Source organism: Festucalex cinctus, chromosome 19, assembly GCF_051991245.1.
Source record: "Festucalex cinctus isolate MCC-2025b chromosome 19, RoL_Fcin_1.0, whole genome shotgun sequence".
Taxonomy (NCBI): Eukaryota; Metazoa; Chordata; class Actinopteri; order Syngnathiformes; family Syngnathidae; genus Festucalex; species Festucalex cinctus.
This window is the reverse complement of record NC_135429.1, coordinates 11,415,659-11,438,781: the sequence shown is the minus strand read 5'-3', so window position 1 is coordinate 11,438,781 and position 23,123 is coordinate 11,415,659. Positions and strand designations below refer to the sequence as shown.

The 23,123-nt window shown below is 39.5% G+C and overlaps 2 protein-coding genes across 6 annotated transcripts in view; both read left to right on the top strand.

Annotated features, from left to right (window-relative positions):
* The first annotated feature begins 4,914 nt into the window (after positions 1-4,914).
* Positions 4,915-8,883, top strand: npy (neuropeptide Y). 2 transcript variants are annotated; one of them, XM_077506717.1, is made up of 4 exons: positions 4,915-6,613; positions 6,720-6,907; positions 8,382-8,492; positions 8,605-8,883. In XM_077506717.1, exons 2-4 carry the CDS (start codon positions 6,720-6,722, stop codon positions 8,624-8,626), a joined length of 321 nt encoding a protein of 106 aa, XP_077362843.1. In that variant the 5' UTR covers positions 4,915-6,613; the 3' UTR covers positions 8,627-8,883. The 2 variants fall into 2 exon arrangements, with proteins under 2 accessions (XP_077362843.1, XP_077362844.1); XM_077506718.1 differs by having other exon boundaries at positions 6,368-6,613; positions 8,382-8,471.
* A 1,054-nt stretch (positions 8,884-9,937) lies between these two features.
* pals2b (protein associated with LIN7 2, MAGUK p55 family member b) overlaps positions 9,938-23,123 on the top strand; it is a 20,282-nt gene continuing 7,096 nt past the window's right edge. Inside the window, exons 1-4 of one of the 4 annotated variants that reach the window (XM_077507761.1) lie at positions 9,938-10,043; positions 19,046-19,293; positions 21,655-21,776; positions 22,128-22,280. In XM_077507761.1, the coding sequence (XP_077363887.1) occupies positions 19,164-19,293; positions 21,655-21,776; positions 22,128-22,280 (405 nt within the window). In that variant the 5' untranslated portion in view covers positions 9,938-10,043; positions 19,046-19,163. Of the gene's footprint in view, positions 10,044-18,874; positions 19,294-21,654; positions 21,777-22,127; positions 22,281-23,123 lie in introns of those variants that run through there. The other 3 variants (XM_077507764.1, XM_077507762.1, XM_077507763.1) reach the window with 3 other exon arrangements.

Sequence of the window (23,123 nt, the reverse complement as noted above, 5' to 3'; positions counted from 1 at the left end):
GTAACAAAAAAACAAAAAAAAAACAGCTAAATTAGCTAACGATAACAGACTAACAACTATACAGCGTGTATGTTTTTAATTTTTTGAATACCAGAAGCTGGTGGTTTTTAGGTTCGAACAAAACAGCACATTCATTCTCGTCGCTAACAACTTGGTGAAGTTACACTTTTCAATTGAAACTAGTAAGTAGTTGGGTGCATCTCTTAAATTTGTACTTTATTTCCTTACAACAACAACAAATGTTACCCCTTTTATATACACAAACTGGTTGTGGTGTCACGTAAGGAACAGTATGACTAGTCTGGCACAAAAATAATTCAAAGTAATTACCTCTGCTTAGCAACCCCATTTAGGAGACAACAACATTTTACTTTTGGCCGAAGGAAATAACTACCTTGGCCTGTTTGATCTCCATGACAACCACACCTAGTTTGACTGGCAGACCAAGCACAAAAAAACTAAAAAAATAAATCAGGAGACGCAGCACAGAAGATTAAATTGGCAATTACCGTGCAAAGAAATACTTAATTACCCCTGTGACAGTTATGGGATGCGCAAACGGATGCAACTGGAGAGAGGAAACATCATTCAGCACAGACAGTTGCTGGTTAACAAGCATTTATCATACTGACCCAGATACTAATCCAAAATAATAAAAAGTAATAAACATGGTCTTTGTGGAAAATGTTGTTGGATTGAATGCGATTAATAAAATGGTCATGACTCTCATTTTAAACTTGTATTAAAAACATATGAATACACAAACAGCATTATCAGGAGGTGGAAATCAGCATCACCTCTTTCATTAAACGCTTTTCAGAAATGATGACGTGATTACAAGATGACGTACATTTATTTTTTTGTTCTAAAACGCCACCTCAACACGTCAATGAAACCATTCAATAAATAGAGTAAGAGCTGCAGTTTGGTTTTGATAAATCTTTTGTCTCCTGTCTGAGCCCCTAAAGTAGCCTTAAGATCAGTAGATAAGAAGTAGGCCTACTACAATACTAGTACCATCCTTTTCTTTCCAAAAAATGCCAATTTTAAAGCATGAATTGTCTTTCTTTGCAGCATGCTATGTAGACGAACAAAAAAAAACAAAAGACGCAATCACATGACGCTGACATATTAGATGTGTGAACATCTCTTTTGTGGTAAGAACAGTAGGGAATTGACAGCGCAACGACTCCATGGAGGCAAAGATTGAATCCCCTCCCGTGTTGTTTGACATGTGGAGGAGGAACTGGAATAAGTCGTGAGAAATTGGTTTTCAAAAAGCTGTGGAATAATGTGGTGGAGGGATGACCTAGCATGTGAGGTCGTGACGACTATAAAGTCAACACTGGTCAGTGCGAAATTTCAACGAGCATCATTGTTGTTTTATGAAAATAAGCATTCCTAGTTTTGATGAGGAGGACACATTGGCGTTTATTAGCTGTACTTTCATATTTTGGATTGTGTAGCACCATTAAATCATTCAGGCACGTCATGCTACATGTTTGCGTCAACGTTATTCACAGGGTTCGCTTTGACATTTACTCAAAAAGTCATAAAGACCGAATATTCGTTCTGAGAAATGGCAGCAAATTAAGCTGGACAGTTCACTAAAACATATTTGTATCTTTGGTAATTTGCATCCGCTTATCTTTTTGTCTCTATCCGTCAAGCTGACATTATTCCGATACGAGTAACCTTTTCCTATCGCACGTTTCGTCTACAGCTGTCTCGCACGGAGCCCAACGAGTTTACAGGCAGCTGTCATCCATCGGGTGCCCTCCAACGAGGACGTCGGCACGTCACACCTGAGCCGAACAAATGTGTCACTCACGATGGTTCGACCTTCCGCTTAGGTGTCCATCAGAAGAATTTATGACGGGGGCTGTATAGGCTCCACATAACAGCAATTTAGAATTCCGTGTAACGGTCGCTAAATAGCAAGATCTGACACTATTATTATACTAATAATATTTTATTTTATTTATTTATTATATATATTTATTTATTATAATAATATAAATCAGAGGTGTCCAAACTACGGCCCGGGGGCCATTTGCGGCCCGTCGTCCATTTTTTAGTGACCCGCAACATATGCTAAAAAAAATGGCATTTGACTTAGTTCAAATAAAATAAAAACAAAAATGTTTGGAGATGATCAAAGTAAGAAGGGAGGGTGTCGAAAAAACACCGGCGCCATTAAAGGTTATTTTAGTTAACTAAAACTAACGAAATAACTCAAACTAAAATTCAAAAAAACTATTTCGTTCACGAAATAAAATAAAAACAAAAATGCTTTTTAAAAATTGAAAACTAACTGAAATTACGTTTTATGTTTACAAAACTAACTAAAACTATAATTATAGCAAATAAGTACTTCGTTTTAGTCTTTGGTGTGATTTTTAGTAGATTTATTTTGATATCAACCGGAATAATGACGTCGTATATCACACAGAAGTGACATCATCTAGCAACAGCCAATTGAAAAGCACCTTCAGATGACGTCGCTCCCATGTTGTTTTTGTAAATAATACTAATACTGAAACTAACTAAAACTAAGCATTTATTAAAGAACTAAAACTAATAAAAACTAACAGAACCACCCTTAAAACTAACAAAAACTAAAATGAAAAATTCCAAAACTATAATAACCCTACTGCCATATTACAAATAAATTGGTTCATATACTGTAGCATTTTTCTAAATATGCAAAAGCACAAATAAATTATTTGTACAATTTTTAGGACTAAATACAATTTCTCTTCATAACATTATGTGGCCCTTGCGCCCTTCTGATTTTCTGTATGTGGCCCACAAATGAAATTTGGACACCCCTGATATAAATATAGCATTATATTGTACTTTAAAAATAAAATAAGCCTAAAATAAATGAGAGCTATCGTTTCTCCGCGAGAGTTAATAACAGCAAACATTTATTAAGTATGAGGCTGTGAGAGCTTATTTGTCAGCTGTCGATGATTATAGTGGACTATCTGTCTTTGGTTGGCTCTCATGCGCTTTGAGATGTTGACAGGAGCTCAGTGGAAAGTGTTTGTGTGTGCGGTCGCAATAATTTTATTGCTAATGACGCTCAAATTGGATGCGGTCGACTAATGTAATATACTGTAACTCCCTCGTGGGTTATCAATCAGTGGAAGACAGGAAGTAATGTGATGCGTGTTAGCATGTGTCCTACACTCAGCATAAAGAAGCAAGTTAAGCACTAAAGATACTATTTTATTTTTCGTATAAAATAAAGAATATACGTCTAACTATTGTAAAATTACACTGGGAAACAATTTGGATAGAAAAAAAGTTATATATATAGTAGTTAAGTTACATATTTATGATCTAAAAGGGGGCCCTATAGCTCAAAAACTTGATGTGATAGAGGAAAAACTGAGATCAGTTTTGGATTCCACACCCAACCACTCTAAAAAGAGTTGTGTCAAAAATGGAGCAATCCACTCCTTGGGTCATTTTGACTCAACTTTCTGGGTTGTTTTGTGTGAAATAGCCTTTAAAAAAAATAAAGTTTTTCTATACAAAACAATGCAAATTTGTCAGTTGTTTTTCACAAAATGACCAAATTTTGATAGTTGGGTCAAATTGACCCAAGTAGTGATTTGGTCCTTTATTTATGTATTTATTTATTTTTAACCCATTTTATGTATGTATGTATGTATGTATGTATGTATGTATGTATGTATGTATGTATGTATGTATGTATTAGTATTTCTGTTTAAAAACAAAAACAAAAACAGTGCAAATTTGTGGGTTGTTAATTCACAAAACTATTTTGAATTTTGAAAGTCGGGTCGGTCAAATAGACCCAAGTAGTGGTGTGGCTTTTTTTTTTTTTTTTTTTTTACCCTTTTAACGTATTTATTTATGTATTTATTATTTAATTTGTTTTTCTGTAAAAAAAAAAAAAAAGTAAAAACAATACAAATTTGTGGGTTATTTTTCCACAAAATGACCCAATTTTGAATTTTGGGGCAAATTTAGCCAAGTTGTGGTTTGGTCCTTTTTTTTTTTTTTTTTTTAACTGTATTTATTTATTTATTTATTTATTTATTTATTTATTTATTTATTTATTTATTCTGTTTAAAAACAATAAATAAAAACAATGCAAATTTGTGGGTTGTTTTTCACAAAGTGACCCACTTTTGAATTTTGAAAGTCGGGTCAAATTGACCCATGAAGTGGATTGGTCCTTTTTTTTTTTTTTTTTTTTTTTTTTTTTTTTTTTTTTTTTAAATGAATTAAAAACAGATGTCTGACTCAACAAAAATTGTGTTCCCCAGTGTTGCCCAAGTGTTGCTTTGTTGTTAGAGTTTATAGAGACAAAGCATTCGTCACTTTTTAGGAGACTACCAAAAATGACATTTTTTTCCCCCCAACCATTAAGATTGCATCATCAACGAGAACAAGCCATTTTCAACACTAGTTTAAATTAGTCAACAATTTGACCGAAAGTATAAATTTTGTGACTTATATAACAGCCAGCGATTTGTTAGCATTAAGCTAGTGGCTCCAAGATAAAGTCAAACATCAGCTGAACTTTCAACGTCGACATCACGCATATATTACAACGCGCTGCATTTTTACACATTTTGACAGTTACTCACATCCAAGCTGTTGTCCTTGGAAAAAAAAAAGAAAAGGTGTCAAGCCCATTGACGCGACTTCCTGAATGTGACTATCTCCTGAAGAGGAACCGCAAAGCCTAATTCCTGCCGGTAATCGTCATGATTGGGGTTGCGACTTTTTGTGAGGCATGTTCTCGCACTTGTGTCTCATTCCTCATCTCTCTCGGAGCATCCTGTGTGACACAAAAGGCCCTCAGCGCATCCTCCGCGCCAACTTAAGGAGCAGCCTTGCAGATAGAGGACTTGATTTGATAGATTATACGGCTGGGAGCCGACATACAAAAGCAGGATGAATGGGCGGTAAATGAAGCACATGGTGCTAACGCAGTCGTTAGGCCCTATTTGGGTGCGCGTATTAAGGGGGTGCTCCCTTGAGAGCGGCTCTTTTTGGGCCCTTTTGTGCCTGTTGCGCCTTCCATCTGATGGGAGGAGCTATGGTTAGAAAATGACATTGAAAAGTGGCTGAAAAAGAACATTCATGCACATGCGCGCACATTTTTGGTGAGAGGCCACATGGGACGTGCGTATTCGTGTCACTTTTATGGCGCTTGATAGAATACTGATTTTGTTGTGAGGAAGAAGCAATACGTTATTGTAAAATCTGTTATTGACATCTGAAATGGTGACGTGGTCATGTTGTCTGCTGTCAGAAATTATTCTATGTCCGTTACAACAACTACAACAAAATCAAACTGATGACATGCTCCGCCCACATTAAATGACAAAGGCCCCAAAACTGCAATTTACACCTGCTTCCATCTGGGCAAATTCCCTTCTACGAACGTGGAATTCACACAAAATGGCCACTTTTTTTTTCTGTTCTGTCCAACATCAGATAACATGCTGTAATGATGGGCAAGTACCGATACCAGTCGTCAGTATCGGGCCGATACCCGGCCTCATACTCACTATTCTTTTGGCCGTTTTCTGATCAGGAACTATAAATTAAATATTAGAAGAATAGAAAATTGACATTAAATTCATTACGACTTTTTGATGTTTTTTTTCAGACCGATACTAGTACGAGTAGTCAACTCGAGTAGTCACCGATACCAAGCACCGATACCACTAGTACTTATACATAACATTTTCCAAAAAAAAGACAATGACAAATACCGTTAATTTTAAATAATGTACTCCTTTAGCTCCCAATTATAAAAATGACACAAGAGGTTCAGCCAATACTGGTATTGACGACCGCAGTAGCGAGTACCCTTACACCTTGAAATATTGTCCCGATACCTGGTATCGGTACTCTCGCATCCCTAAATTTCATGAAATTTAAGTGATTTTATTTTGGCCTTTTATTTTGGTCTTTTTTTTTTTTGTTTTTTGTTTTTTTTAAAGCTGTTATTAGTGGTATCGTTATTTGGTATTGATATCTATCACTAAAGATTTCAAGCTGAAAAAAATGTGGTATCAAACATCCCTACATTTTTCATTAAGATACACGTGCATGCAAAAATTTGAGTTTTCAGGCATGTTGAGTGTCCCAAAAGGTGATTAATTTGTTGGAAAAAAAGAAAAGAAAAAAAAAAACACCTTGGTGCTCGTGCCTTAATAATAAGGTAACTAACGTGGCTATTGAACTTCCAAATTCTATCAATTCAATGTATTTATGTTGCCACATATCCACATTAGGTGAGTAATTGGATCAGCTATTTAGTGCGTCACGATCAATCCAAGACGGAAAACATCACACTGGATACTTGGAAAACAGACTATTAACTATTTTTGGTTGTTTTAACGACTCGAGACAGTTGTGAAAGAAAACACACGAGCAATGACAGCATGAGTGGTGACGCTGGCGCGGAGCAAAGCGGCGCCGAGTGCAGCTCTGACGCGTTTTGCTCGGCAGCGCGTCTGGCGCGCGTATATAAAGCCCGGCGCGCACCAGGCGCACTTCAGAGCGGAGGAGACGCAAGAGCATTGCGCGCAGATACCCCGAGAACACCCCGGAAAATGTAAGTATATTGAGATGATCTTCCTTAAGGATTGCAATTAAGTTCACGTAATTAAGGCTGACTTTTCTCCGTCCCCCAATTTATGATCATTTTCCACGTCCATCAGATGCATTCTAACTTTATGAGTTGGGTGGTGACCCTGGGGTTCCTGCTGTGGGCGCTGCTGTGCCTGGGCACCCTGGCAAACGGATACCCGGTGAAACCGGAGAATCCCGGTGACGACGCCCCTGCCGAGGACCTGGCCAAGTACTACTCTGCCCTGAGACACTACATCAACCTCATCACAAGACAGAGGTAGGATGGAGTGCACGGTCATGGTTTATTATTGTTTATTATGTTTCTAATATTTTTTTGTTGCTTTTTTTAGGGCCGCACAATATTGAAAAATCATGCGATATAGTTGCTGAATATAGCGATAGATATTACTGTGATATTTAACGTGTACCTTTTATGATCGAATGAAAGAATTACACCTTTCCTGCAACAAAATAAGCACAATATATTTTTAGCGTCGGTGCAATTCTAGTGAGCGGCTACCTGGTCAAATTCAGATAAAAGCATTAAATTCCATATGAAAATTAATGCATGTCATTTATTGTCTTGTTTATTTTGTACTGTGGAGGTAAATATAGGTTCTAAAATGTGCAGACTTGATTAATTAATATATTACTAAATAAATAATATATATAAATTATGTATTATAATAATTCATTAATATTCATTATCTATTTATATTTCTATATATTTTTTGCTTATATATATAAATTTTCCCTGTTAAATTAGCATAATACTATAATTTCAACCAACCTTTTAGATCAGGGGTGTCAAACATGCGGCCCGCGGGCCGGATCAGGCCCACAAAGGGGTTTAATCCGGCCCGCGAGACAATTTTGTAAAGTGAAACAAAAATTGTAATGTCGGACCAATTAATCAGCCAGCCACAATCAAATATATAAATTTGTAATTTCACAAGCAGCCCTCAGATGAGTAATGTAACTTGTACACGCAATCGACCTGGAAGTCATTATTTTACATATAAATTAAAGTTATGGTTTGTTAAAAAAAAAAAAAAAGTTTTTTTTGTTTTGTTTTTTTTTAATCATACTGGTAACACAAATACACATAACAAGGATTAACATCTTTCTAACTTCATTAACAGTGCCACACAATGCATTCTGGGATCTATATATATGCAAAACGGGTCGATTTAACACGTCCGAAACTCATACAGGCAGTGTTGCCGCGTTTCATTTGCATCCGTGTTAATTTGTGAAACAATAGATTACAGTTGAGATCCGCAAAAAAAAAAAAAAAAAAAAATCGCAAAAATCTGCGTATAATTGACGGTAATTGTTTTGAAGTTATATACCATTATTTTACCGATCCAGCCCACTTAGTAATATATTTTCTTCCATGCGGCCCCTGAGCTAATATGAGTTTGACACCCCTGGTTATGTTTTGTGTGCATGCATCATTACCTGTGCGGATGTGTCGGTCAGGCAACTATGGTTAAGTTTACCACCACATCTTATCATGTGAGGAGCAGACTAGGAATCAGGATTTCCTGCAGGGATTAAATAATCCGAGCATGTTGGGTTGGTCTGTTATACCGATGTTTCTATACCTGCGTCGAAAAAAAAAAAAAAACATACAAAGATATTTTGTCTCATTGTGTAGTCATTTGTCAGTTGTAAAAGGTACAACAAGAAAATGGCATTACCTCAATAATCCTTGCTTAATTCTCATTCTGTTGCTTTTGTGTCCCAAGGTATGGCAAGAGGTCCAATCCTGAGATACTGGACACACTGGTCTCCGAGCTGTTACTGAAGGAGAGCGCAGACACACTTCCACAGTCGAGGTCTGTAAGCCAACACATTAGGTACACCCGTGCAACCCATTCAAATCCAATACAAGCTTCTCTATTTGATCTCAAAATATGTAACCCTAATGTTTTGTCCAGTCAGGAAGCTGACCTCTGTGTTTCCTCCCAGATATGACCCGTCATTGTGGTGAAGAGGTCACGAGTCCGTCTGACCTCCACGTCCTAAACACCATGTCATCGTACATGCGCCGAAAGGACCTCCGCCGCATTCCTCCTTCCTTGCTCATCTGCTACCGCTCTGCTGCTTTGTGCCATCAAATTGTAAAAAATAAAAAATAAATAAAAATCCCCCTCAGTCATCATCTGTGAATGTCTAAAGTAAACCGGAGGACAGGGTATGTCAATTGTATTGTATATTTGTGCAATTAAAGAGTCACTTGTTGTTCTCTGTTTGTTGCAGTTTGCTCAGCGACGCATTTCTGATCATTGCAAAAAAAAAGTCTGCAATATTCACAGTATGTCACAAGTCCTGATGATGTACAGGCTAGAAGAATAAAAACTGTTCATGCAGAGGGGCATTTCAAATTCTTAAGTGGAGTCATTAAAATATTCAAACACTGATTGTTTCTTATTGACGGAGTAAAATGCAAGCATTCTAAATACAGTTTCTCCACACACAGGGTACAGTTATTAATATTTAACCTGGTTCAGACGGCCCCTCCAACTTTAACCCTAATTTAAAGCGCTTTAGAGTCCTCTTAGTCCCGTTATTTTTGTTGCACCTGTATTTATTTACATTGTCCTAAGCGATAATTTAGTGTATGGCTCCCTCTTGTGGTAGACAGAAAGACAGACACCCGTAGAGGATGATAGATAGATAGATAGATAGATAGATAGATAGATAGATAGATAGATAGATAGATAGATAGATAGATAGATAGATAGAAATACACCGACAAATTCACACAAGAAAAAAAAACAGGTAGGTGCTGCATATAGGTTACAGAAGGTAATAAATATATTCTAATTGTGCTTCTATTTATAATTAATAGCTTGTAAATTAATTCATGTGGCATTACTATAGTCTTAACTGAAAACAGTTTGTATACAACATTCTGATATTACAAGACAATAAAGGTGAAATAAGACCGATGACAACTAAAAGCACTGGCTAAAGATAATCAATTTTGCACAATAATGTATTGCATTAAATATGTAGCAAGAGATAATGATTCTCTTTCATAGACAGCAAAGGATGTAAGAACAAGAGTCATGACTTCCCTGTAAATCCTTTTGGTATATTCGATGTGTAAAACGTTCCTACATACTCGTTCGTAAAATGATTTATTTTAATGCAAATATTGAATGAATGAGAGCGTGATTAAAAAAAAAAAAAAAAAAAAAAAAAAAAAAAGTAACCTCTCTCCTGCTATTGGCCCATGCTTTATATGACGTCACTTAAGAGGCGGGACCTGTATGCGTGATTGGCACCGTGTTCTCTTGCCAGTCCGTTGCGGGACCAGGACGGAGATTGCTGAGGGGGGGGATCGTTCAGTGTCCAACTGGGACATTTTGCCGATCTACCGCGAACTCACACACCCGTTAAAGGTAAGAAACGTCTCCCGCCCGGTTTGGTTCTGGTTCATTCCGCTCTTTGAATGGGAATAAGACTGCCACTTTGTCGTGTGTGAAGAGTTTGACGGCTGGCTTGTGGGTTGCGTGAGCTGCTGTCAGTATGCGGCACGCGGGCTCCTATTGTGGGACACGGGTGGATGTGTCTTTCCTCCGTGGGCTGAAACGCGGCGACTGTGTCGTAGTTGTAAGCGTGGTACACACCACAAAGGCTGTGGAATGCATAACTTGAAAAAAAAAAAATGGCCGCACGTGTCGACCTGGCGAGATGTGTGCAGTGTACACAAAAAGGCTCCATCGTTTTTTACTATAATTTGGCGTTTATGCGAAGAAAGACGATAATACTCTTTTAGTTGCACAAAGCATTGCATCATTTTATTGTTTTCACCTTTGGAAAGTTTTCAGCTAAATCCAAATTGAATTGCAAGGGTTTGACTTGTATACATTGGTGCCTTGATCACGTCCCTGAATCATCTACAGAATACATATTGACTTGTCTTTTATTACAGAAATGCAAAATCCTAATACATATACAGTCTTCCCTCGCTATAACGCGGTTCACTTTTCGCGGTCTCGCTGTATCGCGGAATTTTTTTTAAGTGCAATTTTGCATTTTTTTTTTTGCAATAATATACCCATTTTATAAAATTTATGAAGTTTTGAACATTATCAATGTTTGAACAAGAGAGAAATGTGAGAACATGTAAATGCCTCAATGAGAAAAGTGTCTAAATTGTGTGGTAGGGGATTTTAGAGCCTTAAAACATTTATAAGAATTGTAAAACATAAAGCTAACTACTTCGCGGATTTCATTTATTGCGGGTATTTTTTGGAACCTAACCCCAGCGGAAAACGAGGGAACACTGTAAAGGAAATTACAATGACATTAATACTAGTAATAAGTTCATTCATAAAATGGCAAAAAAAAAAAAAAAAAAAAAATCATTGTGGAATTGTAATTGGACCGAATCCAACCAAATTGAATCATATTGTACAGATTCTTACACACTGCTCTTGGTTTCCACGGCACCTACCTTGGTTCAGGGAGCAGGAATGATGGCTGGACAGCGCATGTTCTGCACAAATTTGCTGCTGGTTGCTAAGCGACCGAACAGGAAGTAGCCTGGTGCCTTTTCACCCTGGTTTGGACATAAAAGTAGGCCGCAGCTCTGGAATATGGATTTATAATTGTTACAACAGAAATAATTAAGAGGAGATTACCAGACCGAGCAGGTCGGTCTTCCTTCTTGACCACGTCTTCAGTACATTTGCCTTGTGCTCCACAGCTCAGGATACTGTGAAACTGCATGAATAACTTTTTCCTCCATTTTCATCATGCTATTAGTGAACAGCAAATCTCTTGCTGCTGAAATCACTCTGTACACCAGCTCTCGAATTGGATGCAGTGAGATGACAGGTCGTGACATGCAATGTGCTGCTCTAAGTGCAGTGTGAAAAAGTCTTTAGTGTACATTGGGAAAAGTGATTTTTTTTTTTTTTACTTGATACCAGCAGGGGCACATCTAGAGCTCTCAACACAAAGCTTAAAAAAAAATCAAACAAGTGGTTGTTCATAACTCATCAAGCAGCCTCTTAGTTCACTTATGCCTTCGGCTGGCTCTGGTTTGGACAGTAGACAAGCACACTCTATTGATTTTTTTTTTTCACTCTCCCCTGAAAGGGCCATCCCATAATAATTGACTAACACAATGTCAGGTCTAATTCATATGAGCATCCAGGAAATGGTCCACTGTGGGCTGTGGGCGGCAAATGAGCATTTGGCAACCTTTTTATAAGCTGTTTAGCCCGGCTACACGTGACGAGGGAAGCCCATTTAAATAGGCAACATCCTTGGGGATCCTTACTCGGAGGGGCCGCTTGACCTCTCAAATGTATGGGGCTTCTCGTCTTCCCTTCGATCTTACAATAGTCTAATCAGATGAAGTGAATCTAATAGTGTGGAGGAAGGAGTGTAGACGGTGCATTAGGGTATATGAGTCTCAAGGCAGGGAAGCACATAATGACCTGTGCCAGGATCCAGGATGACCTTTATTGTTCTGCAGGGGGTGGAATGAAACCCGTTGGCAGACTTTTCAGCCCGCATGCACTTTGTGTATTAGTTCCCAGTAATCGAATTGACAAAAAAACAATGTGAAGACAATGTTCCTGATGTTTGGAAGTGGGAGCAGTGTTCTGATTCTGGTGCCTTCTTCTGTACAACCTCTCAGTTGGATTACTGTAACTCTCTTTTGTCAGGCTGCTGAGTAAAAGTCTCTAAAGACTCCCACTGCACGAGAGTCTGCTACCCAAGTGCCAACTAGAATTTGGAGAAGAGATTATCTGTTTATCAAGTGATAGGTCACTGTGACAGAGTGGACATGTTAATCTTGACAACATCCAACCACGGTGGAATATAATTAGATATTTATTCTGCAACTATAAACTGTAGTTTTCATCGAAGAAAGACAAAAATTCTGCTCATATCAGAGTGTTTCCCCAAAATGACAGGGTGGACAGCCATCTAAGTGACGTGCAAAATGTTTTGGAAGTAGAATATACATAATCAAAAATAGTTTTATTAAATCAATTTCCTGGATAATAAAACCATGTAAACCAGCGGGCTGACATATCTACGACATGCGCGGAAGCTACAGTACATACACGTAAAGTTCGGGCGGACATATTAATGGTATTATTGTTTGGCTAGCTAACGCTTCAATCTGTTACCTACACCCCCTAGCTACAGCTAACAGCGTCTTAGAAACCGGAATAATTCGCTAGCTGGCAAAACACCGTGCTAGCAACAAACAAAAGAGAGTTCGTGCTAGTTAGCATGAGGCTAGTAGCAATGTAAATGGATTTAAAATGTGAACTAATTTATTTATTTATTTTAATCTTTTGATCTGCCATTTGCCCGGATACAGAATCCTGGAGGTTCACGTTACGTTATTTTAATCTAAAAAGGTAAAACATTTCTGTAGTACTAGTTAGCAAAGCGATGTGATAGATGCTAAAATGCCTTGTATTGTGCTCCGAGTTTGAATGTTTGGCCACTTATATATATATATATATAAAAGACCCCAGTTTCATTATTCTGCTACGTTTGAATAATGACTGAGTGATTCTATGAAGACACCCAAAGGCACTTTACGGTGATATTGACCCAGATTGAAAGCCCAAAACACAAGAGGCATAACAGGAGTGATTCAACCTTCCCAGCAAAGAACACGTTATCATCGGCGCTCCCTGCCCTGCTCCTCCCTATTTTGTTAACACATCACCAACTCCCAATAGTGATAATTATGGAGTGTCTGAACCTGCTGGAAAACACAACTGAAAAACAAAACCGCACTCAGAGTGAATTTAAGTGGCAATGACGAACAGGGAATGAAGATATGAGTTAAGTGAAAATAACTGGTGATTCACCAGGTTTCATAGCACAATTGTCTTCGGCTCATTCTTATGTTGATGTATACCACCTGACAAGAGGCTCAGTGCGGTTTACGTGCCACAGTTGTAGTGGAGTGTCATGTGATTAGATCCTCACGACCTGCATGACAGGCCACATGCTCTCCACCAGCATGATTGTGACCAAGGAGAATGAGGTCATTTTTAGTTGCGTCGAAGAAAGCGCACTGATGCGTGAGACTGTTGTGATCAATTTGTTGACATCCAACCAGAAAATGCCATCATTTCAAATTTGTTTGGCGGGTCAGCCTTTTTCTATTAAATTAAGCTTTTATTCTACGAACTTATAAAGTCCCAACTAAATTCTTCTAATACCAAGCTCCATTGTGCTTCATTGTATAACTGATTCAATAGAGTTAACCGGTTCACGCAGCGTTATGATGATTATTATAGCGTCATTTGCAATGTCGGCCATCTTAGGGGTGGCGTTGTAATCCGCTTACTGTGTGGCTAGAGGAGTGACCTACATAGGGTTGGTGTGGAGTCAGAGGAAGACGGGCGAGAGGCGGGAAAGGGTGATCAGGTGGGAGGAGTCAGTCAGTGTCAAAAGTCATGCATTATACAGCATCGGCATGCCTGCATAATCTGATGGCATCCAGGATAAGATGCCGTTACGACGATAATACGCAGACTGGACTGACGCCGTCAGGGAATGTCAGGTGTACGTGATGTTGCGAGTCTAAGTAATTTTATGTAATGATAATGAAGAAATACAGTCAAGTTAATTCGCTTACAGACATATGTAAATGTGAAAGCGGCACACTTCTGCAAAGAGCACTTCTGCGGACTGACTCTACACAGGCAAGTTTATAATTGCTCCTCCTGGACCAAGCCCCCCGCGAGCGACATCTGGACTCCCGGGCTGCGCAGAGCTCCCTGACCTTCTTTGTGATTGTCACGTCAGTGCGAGGAAGCAGGAGTGACAGTTGCTTTGAGAGCTCGCTGCCCCCCGGCCCTACAATGTGCAAAGGAGAGTAGAAGCTGGTGTCGGGTTGGCAAAATAAGAGGAAAGCTGACTTGTTAAAAGTATCAAAGAAGGGATATAAGAATAAAAAAAAACAATAAAAATACTCTGATCCTTTTTAATCCCCCATCCATGAGCTGTCTATCATCTGACTGCTTGGCAACTGCACATGACGTTTGTCGGCTCGTCCTTCCTACTGGGCTAGCCAATAGCAGATAGCCTTTGAGTGACCACTTCCTGTCAAAGGGGCGGAGCATGAGGTGAGGTTGTGACAGGACAAAAGAGGAGTCCTGTGAATCTGAAGCACCCTTTGTTTTAGTTCTCTTATTTGCTGTAAAACATGTTTTGATCCTACATCTCATTGTGGGAATGCTTCAGCATGTAGGAACCAAAAAAAAAAAATTCACAAGAATCACACAATGCTTCAGCATTCCCACGTTAGTGATTTTTATTCTCCACACTTTTTTGCCGCGTAACAACTCCCACATAATACTTCAGATTTTCAGTGTTCAAATTTCAACTTGCTTCAAAAATTCACACCTCCCGGGGTATGTATTTGTCTGATTCCACATTACTTACAGTATTCTCACAATTTAACATTAAATATAAAACTTTTCCCATTCATTTTCAATGGGGCAGACATTGAACGTTTTCTAAGAAGCACTTTCCACACCCACTTACATACATATATCATCAATACCAGGTGTCTGATATTGCTCAATGGCACAGTCGGTAAAGTGCATTGTCCATAATTTCATAATTTATCTCTCAACTCACTTCATAAGCATTCCACATGCATTCCATTCTTAGGATTCAGCTATTAGCATTCAGCTTTCAGCATTCCCATGCAATTTCTCAGAAATTGCACTTAGTCTAGTTTCCATTCTCTTGGAATGTATAGATAAATACTGCAATGTGAACGTTTTGTTGCTATAACATGTCTGTTTGTAAAAGCAGATTAGGGTTCAACACATTCCTCTGACATCAGGTTGCAAACCCCCCTTATCCTTTTCTTCTCAGCATTTCACACCATTTGTCTGCTCCTCCTTATTGTCAGGCCGTGCGCTTGGCTCCACTGCTGCTTTTCGCTGCGGATGACTTGGCAAAGAATTAACCCCTGGTGGCTTTTCCCTCCATCAACATTCTTCCAAGGGCTATCTTTCACTTCCAGCAAGTGTGGCGAGCCTGATTGTTGCGTAATGAATCGACCTCTCACTCTCTCCCTTACAGCAATACTCAATTATGAGGAGACACAGCGCAATGGCGCAAGTAGAAGAGAGTGGGCTTCTTCTGTATGAAGTAATCACATGTAAGCCTGGAAAGTGCAGGATGCTGACAAGACGACTTGACCTGGACTTGTACTAGAAAGCAGCTTAGAGTCAAAAGCGAGGAGGACAACCCCAGTGTCATTTCCTCTTTGGCATTTCTACCACTTTCACAAACCTTCCAGTGACTGCTTTTGGCTGTCAAAGTGGAAATACAAGGTGTGTGAAATTAGTGAAGCATAATAGGAGGGTAATCACTTATGTAATGGTCTGTTTGACTGCGTCTCCGAAGAGCAGCCAACATGGTTTTTGCACGCTTATGAGTCGACGGAGCTTTTAAACAACAGTGATGAGGTACTCTATGTGGAGAAACAGCCTAAAAATGTGACTTTGCATCCTAATGTTGATTTAAATTTCCCTAATGAGACGAATAAAGCAAATTCTGCCTTTTAGAAATTAATTTAGAAATATGTTTATTACTGTTAATGCACTTTGCAGTGATGCATTACTGTGCTTTACAGAGAGCTCTTTTGACTATTTACTGTAATGCCCAAATTAAGCAGGGATAGGCTTAGCTAGTCTGTCTCACAGCCGAAAGGTTTTCGTTTTGAATCTCTGGCCGGGCGTGGTCAAAGGCTTCAAATGGAAAATGATGACACTCAACAACCTCAAGTCAGTACAGATAAAACTTTATCACTTTCTGGCGCATCCGCCGAGATTTTGTAGATGCCGAGTTCCTATGCAGTCGTTTATCACTTTCTGGCGCATCCGCCGTGTTGAGATTATGTAGATGCTGACTTCCAATGCAGTCCTCCAGGTAGAATTTCCTTGTTTTTGCGTGAACACCTGCTCTAGGAGTTTGATGTTTTCATCAGTGACGTTTACATGCAGTCCACATTCACTTTATTAAGATCAGTTTCTGAAACATTTAGGACAACATACATGAGCGGACAGAGTTACATATCTCGATCTAAACCATGGCGTACGGATGTCATTACACAAATAAGACGTAATTTCCGTTTTCTACAGTCAATAATAGATGCCTTTCCTTGTCACCCAAAATTGAGCATTACCATAAAATAATAAACACCATGTTCATGGATGTCCTTAGGTACCTGACGCGGCATATACAGTATGTTTAGATATACACATCCAAAGCATCGTCAAGTAGAACTAAAGGAATGCCATACTGCTGTTTACCTGACATTCCGATTCAAATTGATCGCACGTATCAGCATTCTCGAAGAAACGCAACGGCTCAAACACTCCGAATGGCCGCGTGCAATCAGAGCAACCTTCAGTCTGCAGCGTCCTGCAATAAACCGAGGCCGAGAGACACGGAGTTGAAAGAGTCGTCTATAAGACAGAAGCACCAAGTGGATGTGAGGAGAGAGAACAATTAGGTTTTATGGATTCTATTAGTATGGGCCCACTAAACACCTCTCTGTCTGTGCAGGTGGTGTCTTGTAAGAGGCCAGTAGCGCTTCAATTCTGAAGGTTGTTCTACTTCTACACTGACTAGAAAATAGGTAAACACGACAGCCTTTGCCGTCTCTAATGCTGCTCCAATCACAAGGGAGATTTTCAGCAAAACGTTTCTACATACTGACTTGGTTTTATGCGCTTAACGGGAGAACTGGCTGACAGATTTATTTTATGTGTTTAGTGTGAATATTAGCAATAAAGCAAGCTCGGGGGGTTTGCCACTGGGACTGCACATGGCGTTCATTTCCCTTTTAATAACAACATAGAGCCTTCAAGCTTATGAAGTCAATACCAGCCACGGTCAAAGCAGGCTAAATAAACACTGCATTACCGTGAAGTGATTGAACATTGACTATAGCGAGTGAGGCAAACAGAGATTTGTAATCCCGTGCTTTTGTGGCCGGATTAAAATCCGACGTTGAGGTTGGGGGAGGGGACTGGCCAAGTTGAGGCTGGATTAAAGCCTGCGGCCCTGCTTCGTGCACAGCTGTGTCCGTACAGTACAATATGTCTTGGGCTGTATTGGGATGACACAGCTTTGGGCACTTGCTCAACTCGCGAATGTCACATGACCCAGAAAACAGCTGAGACGTGATTGGTCTTTACCTGAGCCCGAAGGCACTGTGATGTCAACTGCAAGTGGCAAAATGGCCGCCCCATGAGATGGACTTTTCTGCTGAATTTAATTTCCATAATAAGCGCAATACGAATCAGCAACCTGTGTTTAGACTCGTGGTAGCAAATAGAACATGTTATTGTAGAATTACTTGGTTTCCCAGTAGATAAACTGTCTTTCATATTAATTAATGATTCTCATTTGCCTTTATTTCAGCGTAGGCCTATTTCATATCCTCTGTGCAATATGTCCACCTGTCACAAGTTAATCGCAGTAGGTAATCATCTTAGTCATGTGGTATCTTAGGCATCGAAACTAGCTTGACAACATGGTTAGAACAAGAAGCAAACAATAAGAGAAGCGTGGGCATGTTAAGAATTCTTCTCAGGACAAACACTTGATAGTTTTTGTTTGTTTTGATGTCCCAGCAGATCAGTCGACTGCACAACTAGCCTCATATAAAGTAGAAGGCTTCCATAAGCAAGTCCAATTTCAACTTGGTTGGATATCATTGACATATAAGTGCACATTATGTACGAATTAAAATATAATTTATTGCAAACCTGCATAGCTACTCTGGATATAAATACCAGTTAAAGCACAAGATTGTCAGAGTGATTGAAAAGGTCCACATGACTCAGGACTGAGTAATAATCTTTATGCTTTGACATCTTAGCTCGATCGAGCACATTCTGTACACATATCTTGTTCTGCGGGGGTCCCAACTCAGCATGGGAGAAAAGTGGAGGAGACTCGGAATGTAGGGTCAAGCCCCCTGCCATGTGACACTTATGTAAGTTTACTTACATAATAGCATATCCAACTTGTGCGTGTGGGGGGTGGTCATCATGTCTAGACAAGTGGGCTCAGCACCTGAAGTTTGGGTGGGGTCAAACGGGCAAATGAGGAGGGGTACTGGAAAGGATTGTGGGATTATAAATGCGTAGGCGTGTGTGGGGGGGAGGAGGCGGGTGAAGTCAGTGTATTAAAGTGGTGGAGGGAGGAGACTGACAAACATTGAACACATCTGTGTACGCCATCCAACTTTCAGCCTCTTTGCAGCTTCTCTCACAATAAAAAAAAAAAAAATTGTCCTCCTTGTCTCTTAATATCCAATCACTCTTAGTCTTAACCCTTGCTCTCTTTGCCTCGCTTTCTGCTTCTCTCCTCTTGCACTTAGAGGCAGTCGTCGTCAAACCAGAGGACAGGCGTACCGTAGTTGCACAACTGCTGGTGCTTCGCCGCTTTGCATACTTGTGGCAGCGGGGGGAGGAGGACGAAGGACGGAGGGCTCGGCGATGGTCACGGCCATGGACGATGCCAATGTGGCGCGGACAGAGGAGGAGGCGCAAGAGGCGACGCCACCGCCCGGAGTGGACGTGCCTGCCGTGGCTGTGCAGGCCAACCAGGAAGCGGTTACATCTGGAGGTGAGGAAGGTTTGGAGCGGGTATAGAATCTTTTTTTTAACACATCCGCTGCCAGCCAAGTTAAAATGGATTTTTGACGTCTATAGCCGTCAATGGCACTGAATGAGTTAAAAGTTTGTCTGAATATTTACAAGTTAGCGACTATAATCTGATTTGTTATTGAGGGTCTTCTCCAAACTGTTTCTGGAAGGTGTAGCACTGGAATTCATCCTCTTGTACTTCCTTCATCTTTAGGCTACGGAAGAGGATTAGGGCCAATGAAGAGGACCAAAAAACATTTTTGTTTAGCAGGATTCTCACTTTATTCTTAGAATTCTCACTTTAAAGTCATAATTCTGACTTTAAAGAGAGAATTCTGACTGAAGTCAGAAGTCAGAATTCTGGCTTTAATCTCAGAATTCCAACTCTTTGACTGCCAAAAATGTTTAATAACGATTAGTAAAATTGCAATGTATGCCGCCAAAAACGTTAAATGACTTCAACATTTTTTTTTTTTTAAATCAATGGGAAGTGCAACGTCTAAGTGCAGCGCTGCCTGGTCAATGGGTTGTGGAATCAAAAACGCTAACTTTTTTTCTAATGAAAGAATGGAATACGATATTTCATTTGGTAGCCACATAGTATATGTAGTAAAAGCATGCTATTCTGTTTACCTTCAGAGATTAGTTAAAATGTTCTAAATCGGCTGGCACTGTGGGGGTTGTTTTATTTTTGACAACGTGTGGCAGTAAAAGAGTTAAAGTGAGAATTATGACTTTATCTGACTCAAGAATTCTGACTTTATTCTCTAAATTCTCATTTTAATCACAGAATTCTGATTTTAAGGTGAGAATTGTCACAATGCTCACTTTAAAATGAGCATAATAGTAGCACTAATAAAGTCTGAATTTTGACTTTATTAATCTCTCATATAAATCAGAATTCTGACTTTAAAGTCAGCATTCTCACTTTAGAATTCTGAGAATAAATGAGAATTCAAGTCAGAATTCTGAGAATAAAGTCAGAATCCAGCCAACCTTATTTTATTCTCCTTACTGGCCATAATCCTCTTCTGTATTAGGCCGAGTTTATCCGTGTTGAGCAGTTTTCTAGCCAAGCCTAACTCACTCCCACTCCCATCGCCTACTGAAAAGAGAAGCAATCCCGTGGTTTTCGTGACGCTGCGAAGTGTATTTTGGAGTCCACGTGGCAGCAAGGCAGACAGACAGGATGAGACCGGCAAACATTCCTGTGGTCAAGGACACGCTGACCGAGTGGGTAAAGGTCATAACAGATTTCACGGTGGAAAGTGGTATCTTTTGTGTGGAGGTCAGTTGAGTTTTACTCTCCGTTAGTTTCGAAGTTCTCTACAACTTTATTCATGAGTAAACATTTGCAGAATGGGGTAGTAAATTATGGGTTATATCCTGGGTAATTGTGAGTGAATGAGTGGCTTGCAGTGTAATGATTGTTTATGTGTTTAGTCGAGTGTTTGCGCCATGTTTATCCTGGCCTGGTGTGAAGTGGTCCGTGTGTGGTCTTGACAAAAACTCAACGTTAATATAGACGTATTGAAAGCTGAATGTTTTCCCTGGGCGCACAGTAAAACTACAAACAATTTTAAAAACTATTAAATCAATGTTTGACAGGTATATTTCAATGGGATACTACACTTCTGATTGTACTACATAGGAAATTGTGTTGTATCACAACCAGTAACTGGTTTTATCGCTAAACAAGATGATTCATAACGGATGTCTTGGGTTTCATGCCTGGTCTAGTTCTGAATATGTGTCACAGGGGAGCGAGTCTGTACAGTTTGACTTGACTAGACAAATTACCTCCCACACAGAGTGACTGAATAAAGACGAGATGCACGCAGGCATCTCCTGCGCTGTAAGAATCTTAAAAAGGCTTAAGAGAGGCTTCGAGTTTACTAGCGTTAGCTGGTGGATGTCAGCATTTCACTCATTCACATCTCTCTCACCAGATTTTCAAAATATAAAACCTGGGGCACCACAATTTTGCTGAAAATCAAATATACAATTAATTATTACAAGGAACTATTCATAAAATCTAATCACTAGTCAGTTAGTCTGTTTAGCCTAAAGGTAGCATAACTATCCGTCGCAGTGTAACTTGGCGAAATCCACTGGGACTTGGGACACATGGCTCAAAACGAGAATGTCCCGCTTAAGTGTTAACACAAGCTATACTTCATCTCTCTTTATTTAACACTCTCAAATTGTATACATACTTCAAATGGTTAGCAATAATCAGCCCAACGGTGTTCTGCCGCCTTGTAAAAAGCACAGGCAACTTCGTTACAGTTCTGATGCGTCTATTTTGGCTAACTCGAAACCTGTCTCTCTTCTTCTTAAGCAGCCATGCAGGAGGTGCTGGATAATCTAGGTGAGCTTCCCGCCTCCGGGGGCGCCAAGGACATCGACCTTCTCTTCCTACGCGGCATCATGGAAAGCCCCATTGTACGCTCCCTGGTTAAGGTAGCACTCACTCACACGTAGTTGAGGGCGAGGTGACTAAAACTGCAAGCTGGCCTGCTTCCAGCTGCATTTTGGTTGTAAGGCTTAATCAACTGAATCAACCGTGCTTGGAGACTAAACCAGTTCACTCATGCTGCCAATGTGCAACTTCATTATGTTATCTGCTCCTCCGCACATAAACTAATTTGCCATATTTTACATGCAGGGCTTAAAGAGCAAATTAATCATGCTGAAAATGAGCTCCGACCTACACCGTATGCAATGCCCAATGCACCAGTTCACATTTGCTCTTCCCAGGCAACATTCCAAGACAAAACAAGAGCACGAACTCAACGCGAGTTTCTCTCGCAGGCTCACGAACAGCTGGAGGAGGTGAAGCTGGAGGCGGTGCAGGACAACAACATGGAGCTGGTGACGGAGATCCTGGGCGACATCAGCAGCCTCAAAGTCAGAGACGACAGTGCGGCCGAACTGTCCAGGATCTTGCAGGAGCCGCATTTTAAGGTGAGAAGCAGCATAACTGATGTAATTTTGGAGCAGTGGTTCGTAAACTGAGTTCAATCGAACCCCAAAGGTTCGGTGAGTCAGTCTCGAGTGTTTGGCGGAGGTCAAGACGCACACCTGACGAATATGATTTGTGATGATACACCTCACTTGGCCATCATTGGCTGCAGGGAATTTTGTGCGCTCAGTGGTCGAATTTTGACTGTTGTGATGGTACGTCACAGGGCTGCTCGATTAGGAAGAAAATATTAAACATGATTATTTTGGTAATAATTGAAATCACAATTAGGACGAGCATTTATTTGTTTGCACAAAACAAGAAAATGTTTAAACATAAAAAATATTAAGACAAATAAAATTCTTTGAAACACTATATTTATGCAAGATCCTTTTGGACAAAACAAAATGTATTAAATTATTTTTTTAAAATTAAAAGGTGCAAATGGTGCAAATTTAAACAACTCCAAATTAGTATTAATAATGTTCTTTTTTTACAATTATGCTGATTTTATAATTGTCGAGTAATAAAATTTAAATTAATTGAATTTCGATTAATTGCACGGCCCTAGTACATTGTGTGATTATCTTTATTATAATCCTAATCATCTTTTAATATAATAATAATAATCCTTTATTATTATAATACTATAATACTAACTATATTGAGCAAAGAAAATAAAAATAATTAAAATATATAACGTATGGTGTTCCACAGGGTTCAATTCTGGGGCCTCCAATTTTCAATGTATTTGCTGCGCCTGGGTTCCATCTAAAGAAATCAGTGGTGGTTGCTTTAAAGTGCACTGTAACTGTAAGTATAGTTTAGTGATGGGAGTCGGGTGA

Excerpts from the sequence above, each read along its gene's own strand:
- npy (XM_077506717.1), top strand. The coding sequence starts at position 6,720 with ATGCATTCTAACTTTATGAGTTGGGTGGTGACCCTGGGGTTCCTGCTG. Across the intron at positions 6,908-8,381 it reads AACCTCATCACAAGACAGAG|GTATGGCAAGAGGTCCAATC; the intron begins GTAGGATGGAGT and ends TTGTGTCCCAAG. Across the intron at positions 8,493-8,604 it reads TCTGTAAGCCAACACATTAG|ATATGACCCGTCATTGTGGT; the intron begins GTACACCCGTGC and ends GTTTCCTCCCAG.